Here is a 12,306-nt window from a genome sequence, read left to right on the forward strand (position 1 = left end):
TATATCACCGGCCACTAAAGTATATATTTGGCGACCTATTTTAGCATTTTTTTACTTTATATTTTTTTTAATCTGTCCGTGAAAACAATGCCACCCGCTATCGATTTTAGAAGCCGGGGTCGCGACTCTCCGCAGCGCTCCAAACAGGAAGTGATGCTGCGTTCACGGGGACTCCGAGAACTGCAAGTGATGTCCGTTCCGCGGGACTCGAAGACTCGGAAGACATCGGTATTCAACCAAAATTGTTATTTTAATCATCGGCCTGGAATTTCACAATCTGCGCATCCGTATTCCTTCCAGATCGGGAGCGTATCCTACCCATTGGAAAACTCGTCCTCGGATGCAGAAGTGGCCCTGCTGTCCTCAGAGTCTGAGGCTTCCAGGTGGCTGGAGGACTGCTGGGGGCGCTGCTGTTTCACAACAGTGGAGGTGAAGACGGGGGTGGGGAGGTTACTGGGGATGCTGCTGCTGTCCGACAAGGTTCTTGTGATGGAGCTGGAGCTGGAGCATGAACCTGGCAGGGGGTGGGGTCAATTTCAGTTATCAGCTCAGTAATCTTCATTCCCATTGTTTGTGCATTCCCAGGGTGTCTGCAGGAGATTTCAATGGAATACTTCAAGACAAATTTCAATACAATTTAAGACTAAGTATTGCTGGTTAGATCTATGTATTTGGCACAGGGAAGTACAGGAATATTTTTATTTTGAGGCAAGTATAAAGTTAGTTGGGTTCATCTAGATTCTAGAATAAAGTGTCGCAGGTGAATAGGAGGTTCAGAGGTAGCCGTCATTTTTTTTTTATAACATCAGAAATGTTGACTCTGAATGTCTGTTTCTTTTATCTTAACTGATTTCAAGTCTTTTCCAGGACCAGGAGACAGTGCTTGCTTTTCTACATCCAACGATAAAGGAAGGAATCTGTCTGTATGTCCTTCGATTACCTCGACGACCGTTCATCCGATCTACTTCACACTCGGCGAGTGTATCGCCGGGGACCCAAGGACGTGTAGTGTCGAATTTGGTGCAATTTGGACACAGCTTTCTGCCGGTGTCGCGTGTGGGCGTTCAGGTAACGTGCGGGCGGAAAGGATCTTCCGTCCATCACGCGGTGACCGTGGGCAAGCGCAAGTGAGGAAATATATTGAGAGAAACCGATCCCCGGTATCGATACTTTTGGCATGGATCCGCCCACCCCTACAATCCAGCCCATTCTGAACAGGCGCAGCACAAGTTCAATAAAAAAAAAAAAATCTGTAATGAGTCAGACCTCATAGCGTGATCATTTTCAGGGCATTTGTTCTAATTATAAGTCATTCAGACTATATAATTGTGTATCCGGATATCATGAAAAATGAAATTCCATGACAGTACAAGTGGACAAAAGTGCAATAAATACTGATATCATCACTGCACCTCCCAGCCTTGTGTGTGGGTGCAGGTGTGTCCCTCTTACCGCGGGGGGTTAATCTCCTGCTCTTAGCCACAGGGGTGCTGCGTGGGGACAGGTGGCTGCTCCTCTCCTCTGCCGCTCCCTCCTCTCTGCTCCTGGACAAGGAGCTTGTCTGTAGGGAGCGCTGGTACATTGCGACCGGCGGCCAGGAGAGGGCGGCAGAGGGACATTCTTTTTTCAGGAACTCAGTGCTGGGGGGGCGGCGGCCAGGACAAAGACCACAGAAAACCTTTGTTTGATGGTGATATTTCTATGGGAACATATGTTTTTGCAAAGAAGTTTTATTTATTTATTTTTTTGCAGAGACAGTTGTAGTAAGGTATATTACATTTAGGAAGTACATTTTCTTTTGTTATTTCTCTGATAAACATAATGTCCAAGATTAAACTCTCTTTAGAACATTAGCCCATTTATCACAATAATAAACCCATCACTGAAGTTCCAAAGTATTTTTAAATGACTGTACTTGAATGACCCTACAAGTCCCAGGATTCCATTCAAAACTGTCCCCCCCTAACATCTGGGTTTAGCCGGTCAAGACAGTCACTTTCTTTTCTCGAAAGTATACCGCGTCTGATCACTGATGTTTTTTTCCGCTTTCGTCAATTGAGGTATTGGGTAATCAAATATGGAACTTAACAGCATCAACACAGTCCCTGGATGTTTGTGTGGAGTAGGTGTTCATGTGTGTTTGTTGATTACAGCTGGGTGCGGTCCTGACGTAGAAGTTTGAAGCTGAACTCGCTCAGGATCACCAGAAAGGTCATGTTGGGGGGCGGAACCTGTCTGTTCTCTGGGGCCCGGAATGCGAAGCGTACGCCGTCCCTAATATACACACACATGGAAAACAATACTGCTAATAACTAACTATTGTATATTGGAAAAGAAAGGGCAGGCACACATACATAAAATACTGAAAGATTCAATGTAAATCCTCTATAATTAGAGTTAGTTGAGCGAGACTGACAAATATATTCTAATTGTTTATATGTCAAAATTATTGATCCAGGCGTTTAAAGGTAAAAATAAACCAGGAGCTGGTATTTTTTTTTTTTTTTTTTTTAATCACAAACTGGCTTTGTGCTTTTCCCCGTCCCCCCCAACCTAAGAGGACATGCATGAATGAATCCAACAGCATCATTTCAATGAGAAATATTGATGATGAACAGAAGCTTTCATAATGGACACGATGGTTGACAAAATGAAATAGTTAATCACAGATTAGGATGAATTCAAACCCCAATGACATTGCGCAACCATTCCCTCATTCAAATAAAGACAATGCAATACTAGCAAACACATTATCTTGAAATACACAAGCTGGTGAGACTACTTTCCTATGTGCAATTTTTCTACTGAAACCTATTCTGAACCCCATCAGGTGACACTGAGTCTCAGAACAAGGATTGTAAACGCTGCCTACATCTGCAAAAAAGAAAGAAGGGTCTGCGTGTGTTACTGACATGTGCAAGGCCACCAGTGGTTCACGGACACGGTGCAGGTCGATGCCAAAGCTCATGGCAAGCCTCTTGGCCAAATCTCGGAGCTCCCCGAGCTCCTTCCTGGTGCAGGGCTCCATCATCTCTGAGAAAAGCTGAACACACCAAGAGCCCCACCCCCCACACACACAGACTGCTTGGCAATGTGACATGACTCTTGCCGATGCATACTGAGAAAAAGTCACTTGGAAATCAACAGTGTAAACAAAGACTGTTGTACTTGCTTCTGAGCAGATTTAGCCCAAATAGACATCTGCGGTAATTGAAAACCATTGATTTTCCCCGCATGCTTCATGTACTACATGGAGGAGCAGATGTGTGCCACAACCGGTTGTACGGCATCCGGCCTTTTCTGTGAATGTATGTCTTGTATTTTGTGTCAGATCTACAATTATAGTATTGTAAGTTGTGTCATCTCTTCAGAGTGTTTCCCTGCTGTCTATGGTGTTACAGGTTCCCTAGGTCCAAATAACAAAGACACTTTCAATATTAGACAAAGGCCCCTCTGGTAGATGGTGTACAGTATATATATATGACGGCTATTTAGCCCAAGCCCTTTGTTATTATACTAATTATTGGTGTTAAATGAATTTTATTTCTTTCTATATATTATTCTTGCACATCTAAACAAATCAGGGTATCTTTAAATAACTGTTAAAATGTATATGTATATTAATGTTTGTTTATACACATGATATTAACTGTGATATTTGCTATTTTGGTATTAACACTAGGTGCACTATGTCACGTGGTCTTAAAATACGGGGGTGTTGGAGGGCGGAACGTGGCCCGCGGGATGGAAAATAAATAAATATAATATTTTGATCTATGCGTGTAATTAGTAGATACAGCCGAATCAATTGCAGCTTCGATGAAGATATCGATGTCCATCTAGTCATTTGATATAGGAGAGATGTGAGAGCAGGTTAAAAAGAACTGTACAGACAGACCTCAAATACGGCAAAAGAAAAAAAAAAAAAGTAACCCGGTCCAATGGTTAAGGTTCCACATGGCTAAAGAAAGGCTTTTACTTGTAGTGGGTGGTATAATTAAAAACAATACATATGTATATGTGTACATTTGTATATTAAAAACACACCTGCTGCAGACATAGACAGACCGTCTTGGCACTCTGTACAGGACTGATGAGGCGGCTCTTGCTTAGAGTCTCTTTAATGATGTCACCAAAGTCTTTATAGAACTAGAGGAAGCAAGAAGAAACAATTCAGTCAGAGATCTGGGAATACTGGCTCATGGTTACAGTCCCTCTGCAAGATATTTAAAAATTCAAATGATTCTATTCTCATCGTATTATTTCGTTGCTTCACCCACTGGTTGACTCATTTCTTACACCTTCATTAGCGCTATAAAGATCTTCTCACCCACCTCCACTCAGTTACATATCCTCTTTGAAATATCAATCCTTGCTTGTGAAACACACACACACACACACATATATATATATATATATATTTTTACCTTTTTTCCTGCATTAGTATGCGCTTTTCTTTCATCTGTATGTGTATTTATTCTCATCATCATCTCTTATGCCTGCATTTGGCAAAGCATTTCTTCACAGTGCAATGAACCGCTAGAGCTCTTCTTTGAGCCTTCTTTGGGCGTACTCACTCATTTTACTCTGATACTTAAACCCAACACCAACCCTAACCTGACATCACATCCTGTTTCAGGGTTGCTAAACTAGGTGTCTCTCCCAGTGCCATGAATGGAAAGCCGAAGGGTAATTTCCTCCCAGGTCATCAATATATATTATCACATTATGCATTAATTATTCAAAACCTTCTTACCACGCCTGCCTTTCCTATCCCTTCTGACCTTACAGCCTGATGTTTTTAGACAATGCAAATAAAGACTCCACTTTCACTGACACTTTCAGCACAAATAGCCTATGGACCTATTATTCTCCTCTTTACACAAATTACTCAGATTATGCATTCAAGCCATTCTAACCTGCGTCCAAGCCTGAAAACGTGCTGTTTAAGTGGGAGAAGCCACCCTCTGGGGGCCCTAATTTTGTGAGCCTTTGAGCACAAGTTCCAGGCTATGTGAGGCAATGGCGTTTGAGCATGGCTTCGGGGTTTCATTCTATTTACTCCATAACTTTAACTTATTTCACCTTATCAGTCTACCGAAATCGGTTTCTCAACAAATTTAAGGTGAGAAATAAGCAATCCAGTTGCCGAATCTCATCTGAATCACTCATATTAGATCTATAAGGCCGAATTTAAAAATTGTTCCAACTTTGGTTGCCGTTCTCCAAGCTTTTGGGACACGGACACCGCACTGGTATGCACCGGGACTCTCGCATGCAGGGATTTTTTGTTTCATGTAAACGTGAACACGAAATAAAATACAATAAATACATCCACAATAAAACCACACTATTTTATTGGTTGTCTGACGAGCTGAAGTCAGCTCGTGCAGAAAAAAACCTTTGAAAACATAGGGTTTAGAGCGTTCAGAAGCCTGAACATTTTGCTCAGAGTGATTACTTTGTCATAGTTCCTCAATATTTGACACCTTGGCCACATCTAATATGAACATCCGACATTAACACCATCGCCATGAGCCAATCTGGTGCATCATGAAAGTGCAATGCAAAATCATGTACATATCTAAATATATTTTTCTATGTTTAACTATCTATGTGTGGTCTTCACCTTGCTGTAGTGTTTGAAGACGTCTGTCGCGGCCATGAGCTCCAGCACTCCGTAGAGGACGAGCTTACAGTAGCCAGCCAGCTGGTTCCGCTTTCGCTGGAGAGAATTGATTTTTACCTCCTCCTTCTCCAGTTCCTCATCTGCAGGAGAAGGGGAGAGGAGACAAGTCAAAATAAGGTAGTCATGTTTCCCAAAATCGATACTGTTAATGATCAAACCAAAATGTGCAAAACCCTCTTCTAAATGGAATTTCCTACCAGCTTTTCCACTGTTCAGTTTTATACATTTCCAATTAATAATTTGAAAGTTTGAATCCGTTTTGTGATACTAGATGTCATTTATTTTTCCCTCCCTCGCCATATAGATTCTATCTAGTTCTGGAACTCTACCGGCAGGATTCACATCTTCGGGATCTGTGAAGATGTAGTCCAGGACAAAAGCAGCCATCTCAGAGCGCAGGGTGTCAGACGGTGGGTGGGCCAGTGGGTGGAGGCTGGGCTCTGAGCGAACAGCTCCCACACCGTATATCAGCAGCAAGTCACACAGCAGCTCAAACGACTGAAAGGAAAGACACGCAGATGAGTTTTGCCTATCCCATTATCAGTGTTATGTAAACCATAAGTACATTATCCACACATTAGGTTAAGGCACAGCTTAAATAAGTTCCCAGCGAGTAGTATTTCAAACAGCTATAGAGAAAGTACTAAATGTCTGTCCCGTTTTGAGCAGCTCTCAAACTGTATAAGACTAAGTGTGAAAGACAAGGGCTGGGTCAAAAAAAAAAAATAAGGAAAATAAAATACGCTCCGATATGATTCAATACCGTTGTTTAAACTTCTTTGGCGAATTGTTACTTCGATACTTTGGAAGTTATGCAACCATTTTCCGCTTACATTAAATACTCCACTACTAGGTGCCAAATACCCTAGCCCTATCAAACACTTCTGAATATCATGTTACAAACACAAATTACACCTTACATACTGATGAACTTATCTGTGCTACAGTATTAACAGAAAGTTATTTCCGTAAAAATAACATTCTTCTTATTGTTCTTAATTTTGGAAAAACTAAACATACATGAAGGAGCCAGTGAAAAGAAGTTATTTACGGTCACATTTGGTTTTATTTTTAGGTTTTCGTACTTTCTCTCAGTGATTTCTCAGCATCTGCAATTCAGATCAGGCACAGTTTTTTTTTAAGACAAAGCTGATCCTAGAATCTCTCCTACCCGGTCTCTGATCTCAGCCTGGTATGAAGTCAGACAACTCTGACACATGTTGCAGAAGGAACGCAAGCGTTTCTTCAGACACTTCATCTCCAACTGGGAGAGAAAAGGGAGATAAAAATAACATAACAAAGTGAGCTTGTGTTTCCCCGTTTGTGTGTTTAATGGCAGATAACAGACATCCGAGGCAGGTTTGCTGTTTAGTAAACTGAACATCGGATGGATTCGTTCGGATTCATTTTCTTATTATTGATATTTGCTCGTGATACATTTTCCAGTATATGTAGTTTGTCACCTTGCGGACGTAATGGTGCACACACTATACAACAGGTCACAGACGAGGTGCACACATTACACAATCCCACACTTGGGGGGACCCCGATTCCCTGTTGTCTCACAAAAACAGACTTGGCTCTTGATTTACGCGACAAAGGTGCTGAGCGTGGATTGTCAATTTCACAGAAAGAGGTCAATTATCCAATATAATTAAGTGCAACAAAAACATCATATTCCACATATGGTTACAGATTACTCCTCCTCCCCTTGTTTGCTCTTCTGCTCTCATCACCAATATCAAAACTTCAACTCTCGTACAAGATCTTGCCAATATAATAAAACACGCTTAAAAATGTCTGGATGTCTGGAACATGAATTACCAAACTCGTAATGATAACATGAAAACTAGTACAAACACATATTTCCCCCACAAACAACCCATCAGAGGTAGAGTTAGTAGCATGCAGATTAGATGGAGGAAAAAAAAAAAAAAAAAGAAATCAGAAAAACAGAGGAAACAGACACATCGGTGATGCAGGGCGAGCACCTCAGTCGGGGAGGAGCGTGTCACCGCCACTCTGTCCCAGAGCAGGTGGAAGGCTGCACACGTCAGGGCAGAAACCATCAACTGCAAATACACAAAGGATCAGATCCAACATCAGATTTAACGCTTACCACTGGATTGAAACTGTGTTTGTGTCAGGGATTATTTTGTCCTTGTTTCATCAAATTCATTACTTCTAAAGATCTCCTCCAGATTAATCTTACATCTGTATTGTATATGATGGGTCAAAAAGGACCCAGTGACTGTTTTCTGCTTTATTTTTCAAATCTCAATATTTTGATGATCTACAATTCCAGAAATTCTGCATCTTTCTCCATTAGTTCAAGTCAATATTAATTCATACGTACAAACCTTTAAATACAACCCAAACAAATTTTGAGACGGGTCATTTTTGACCCGATGGGGGTGGGGGGGCATCAAGTTGGCATTCCAGGGTTGAACTCTTTATGAATTGCTTAATATGGTTTTGCCAATAAAAATGGCATCTCTACAACTTTGGCCTTTGTCCACAGAGAATGCAAGAATTAAATGTATTGTATCTAATGAATGTACAAGTTGTCAACGCCCCCGTGTCCAAGTGCCTCACCTCCTTGTCAAGATCGCTGGACTCCAGACCGCTTTTCAGCAGCTGGAGGCAGGGCTCGAACAACCGGTAGCCTGTTAAATCCCTGGCACTAGTGTGTGGGGGGGGGGGGGGGTGGGTCACAGATGTACACACAGACACACATGCCAGACAATGTGAAGACTGGATGCCATTGCATTTATATATACACAGTTTGTATGAACAGGAACAGGACAGGTCTGTATTCGTACCTGCTGAATGCTGCGATCTTTTTCAAAGCAGTGGCCGCTCTATATGTGTCATCCTCATCAGCTGTACCCTAAAAACAAAAGCACAAACCTTGTTAGCAGGTATTTGATAAATTGCTGAGATAAAAATAAGAATCAGATGTAGAACATTATAATACACACATTGTGCTCTTCTCTAATTAACATACCGAAGGACATACTGCAAAGATTAAGCTGCATAGATGTAGATTTCAGTGAGCGTGTTTGTATTTTCATTTCATGTTCTAAATCAACATGTGCTCTAAAGTGGTAATCTGTAAGGCTATGTTGTAAAAAAACAAAAATCCTTTAAACTTCCATACTAGATTTTTTTTTTAGCTGGCACCTTTTCCCCCCCCATTGTTGTTGGCAGGGTCCATCTTTCCCAACAAGGATGCAAAAATCAAGCGTGTGCAAGAAGTGAAAGGCAGCCGTGGTGAATTGAAGCAGCATTGTTTTGCCTTTGTCCAGACCACTGAATCCACCCACTCCACCGAGTTGACTGATTCTTCTGGTCTGGCATTATGACATGAAGCAGCGGTTTTTCGGTAAAAAAACAAACAAACCTATTTGTCCCATTAGCGCCGCGCATTGACTAACGATTAGCCAATCAGCGCCAGGGGCAGGACTAACGCCATTGTCAAGCGATGCGGCGCCTGGAACCAAGGAGTAATAACAACAACGACCACCAACAAAAAAGACGCTGCTATTGAGGCTGTTCTAAACAGATTAAAAGTCCAAATTACTTTGAAATGCGAACAGCACTCTGCTTGACATTGTTTTTCCACTTTGCTCCCCTCTTAAAACCCCGGCAAAACCAGTAAGTTGGCATTGATTGAGGCAGATAGGTTGGTCTCTAGTAATTGGTAAAGGGAAAATTTAATCCGCCTCCCCCACAGAAATCGGTCAGAGTAGAGGCAATGTCAGACCGAAGATAGAAATGGAGTGTAAGGATTTGACAAGTCTGTCTGTCTGATATCAGGCAAAGCGTTGTTAGTTGTGGTCAATAAACTGCCGATATGGACGAACATTCACAAGAATATCTATGGAGGAACAAAATAGACCATCTTAGAGAGAAGATGAGGGCAAACCAAGATGTCGAAAAGAAACGGGGTCTCAAATGTAATTCACCCAACGCAGACGCCGCTCACCTCTAACACGTCATTAACGTAGCTGTTGAAACACTCTGTCAGGCCGTCCAGCAGCTGGCTAAAAACCAGGTTGGCGCGGGTGGAGAAGGTGTAGCTTTCAGAGCAGAGCGTGGAGGCCAGTCTTGCGCTGGCTTTCAAAACGCCAGCCTCTGTGTGCTTCTCCACGATGCTGCACACCTGCGTCAGCAGCAGGTCCAGGTGCTGCACAGAGAGCAGGAGGGTTATGTTGAGGAACCAGAAAATGAAACTTGGCCTTTTATATTGTAGTCCATACTCTATACTTCGAGGAGGAAAGTGCCAAGTTGGGATCCGCAAAGGTTTTTTGAAAGACAAATGGAAAAGTATAAACCAACAATATAAGCCTAAACACAAGCCTGGTTATAGTAAATATAATTTAGTACCAAGTGACATGACATATGATATATTTCCAACCAAAACAAGCTAAATTTTAATTTCTGATTTTATTTTTTTCAATGGACAAGAGTATAAGCGATAGAGAGGGCAACAAGAACACCACAGAGGTGTCTAAATAACATACCAGAAGAACCTGAAATGAATTTTATAGAAGTTGAGGCCTTGAAGAACTGTAGTGCAAATTTGTTGTTAAGAGTAAGCTTTCATGTAAAACATAGCCAACACTTACACTTTAGATATGTAGAGTACACCCAAGCTTACAAATTTCACTTAGGAAAATTGTCAGTACAGTCCCTAAATGCAGAAATTGCAAATTCACTGAGATGCCTTAAAGGGAACAGAAGACCAGACTATGAAATACCGATAGTTTTTCAAAAACAGGTTCCTTGATAGAATGTTTTGCTTTGGTCAACTAGTCAATGAGATGTATGAACCCCCCAAAACTCCAATGTCTGGACACAGCAAACCTGCTATAAAGTCCTGAAACACAAAACCAAATCCCTACTGGCCCTGGGGACACTGTTCTGAGTTAAAATCACCTTCTCGAGCCACCCAGCACTGCTGTACGCATCCAAATCGAAGAAGAGTGGAGCACTGAGAAGAAGATTCACCTTCTCTACGTCGGCTGAATACTGGAGATCAGAATGAAAAAAAATCTCAAACTATGAGCAAAATAAGATGAGACGATCACATAAAAGATAAGTTATAATAAAACCACTTCATGGACACATTCTGTTGAACTGATCGTAGTCTCAATAACAACTACTAACGACAGTGATACACTAAAATACATTAAAAAGACAGCATCACACAATTAAACGACGACTCTTTTCCATCCCAGTAGTGCACACATTAAGGGATTTAGCAGGACAGTGATCACAGGGGATGACAGAACTTGGGATTGTGACTACGAAGAAGGAAAAATCTGGTGTTTTAACCTTATTTTTCGAATCACTGATGGTCAACCAAAGTGTTTGGCATATTTTAAATTGATCCAGTACTGACATCATAGCTTCAGCGTACTGCAGTGCACGGAGCTGCAAAAGGTTCTGTAGTGCAATGAGACAACTGCGTTCCCCAATGATGAGAAAATAAGGTTTTTAAGATCATATAAACACAACCTGATATTCTTGAGACCCAGACCTGCCTTGGACAGGTGAATCTCTGACTGTCTCAGAACAAAATAATGCCTGGTGAGGCGACCATGCTCAAAAAGACTCTTAAGACGAGATTTTTTTATGATTCTTGAAAATTTATTTGGGAAACAAAAATTGCAGTCAAAGTCCTTTGGTAAACTAAACTAGCCATAAAGAGCGTGTTTGAAAACAGTTTAAATTAAAAAAATATAAATAAATAAAATAAAATCCAATTCTAATACAATGAATTACATAAACCATGTTTCGCATGACTCCCAAATAAATACAAATTGGCGACCTTGGTCAGTAGCTGTGGCAAAGAGGGGATGAAGTGAGAGGTGATGCGCCTCTTGTCTTGAACCTGGATCCTCTTATCCTTTATACTCAGCATCTACACACACACACACACACACACACACACACACACACACACACACACACACACACACACACACACACACACACACACACACACACACACACACACACACACACACACACACACACACACACACACAGTTAGTTGTTCAGTTATTAAGGAAGAAAACCCAGCCACCGCTAAAACTGATCCGTCAATCATTTCTAGGAAGCTGTGTGCATGCTGTGTGACGCTCACCCTCTTGCTCTGAGCTCTCCCGGCAGGCGGGGTTGCCTCTACAGCTTGTCTAATGGCACACACCATCAGTTCCAAGAGAATCCCTTCCTCCTGATACGTCAGGCCTTACATCACAGACACAGAGACATAGAGTGCGTTCACATGCACACCAACACCCCAATCACAAGGAATTATCACATAGATACAGTAATTAAATGGCAGCCTTTACATCCACATCCATATGAGCAAAAATTAATGTAATAATTATGAAAGTAAAGTTTTTTTTTTTTCAATCAAACTTAAGCTTCCATGTGAGTTTTCTGTTTTGTACTAAGTATTGAGTCAATCACGCAGAGCCCTCTTTACTATTTTCGCTTTGACGCACAATCTGCTTCGCCACCCATGCATGCTAGATGCGTGTGCGAAGCGAGGACTTTGGGGGAGTGCTCTTATCTTAAAGTTTTTCTTGAAAAGAGTATCAATG

At 41.6% G+C, this 12,306-nt stretch overlaps 1 protein-coding gene across 1 annotated transcript in view; it reads right to left on the reverse strand.

Moving 5' to 3' along the window:
- stag3 (STAG3 cohesin complex component) overlaps nucleotides 1-12,306 on the reverse strand; it is a gene marked incomplete at both ends in the record, with an annotated part of 33,838 nt that overhangs the window by 1,500 nt on the left and 20,032 nt on the right. The window contains 15 exons of the mRNA XM_080008241.1: nucleotides 319-514; nucleotides 1,453-1,640; nucleotides 2,152-2,274; nucleotides 2,913-3,043; nucleotides 4,048-4,149; nucleotides 5,630-5,769; nucleotides 6,019-6,187; nucleotides 6,861-6,953; nucleotides 7,657-7,761; nucleotides 8,285-8,372; nucleotides 8,512-8,579; nucleotides 9,678-9,878; nucleotides 10,631-10,723; nucleotides 11,526-11,612; nucleotides 11,844-11,947. Coding sequence (XP_079864367.1) covers nucleotides 319-514; nucleotides 1,453-1,640; nucleotides 2,152-2,274; nucleotides 2,913-3,043; nucleotides 4,048-4,149; nucleotides 5,630-5,769; nucleotides 6,019-6,187; nucleotides 6,861-6,953; nucleotides 7,657-7,761; nucleotides 8,285-8,372; nucleotides 8,512-8,579; nucleotides 9,678-9,878; nucleotides 10,631-10,723; nucleotides 11,526-11,612; nucleotides 11,844-11,947 — 1,888 coding nt within the window. The remainder of the gene's footprint in view (nucleotides 1-318; nucleotides 515-1,452; nucleotides 1,641-2,151; nucleotides 2,275-2,912; nucleotides 3,044-4,047; nucleotides 4,150-5,629; nucleotides 5,770-6,018; nucleotides 6,188-6,860; nucleotides 6,954-7,656; nucleotides 7,762-8,284; nucleotides 8,373-8,511; nucleotides 8,580-9,677; nucleotides 9,879-10,630; nucleotides 10,724-11,525; nucleotides 11,613-11,843; nucleotides 11,948-12,306) is intronic.

This window comes from Zeus faber (assembly GCF_960531495.2).
Source record: "Zeus faber genome assembly, chromosome: 10".
Taxonomy (NCBI): Eukaryota; Metazoa; Chordata; class Actinopteri; order Zeiformes; family Zeidae; genus Zeus; species Zeus faber.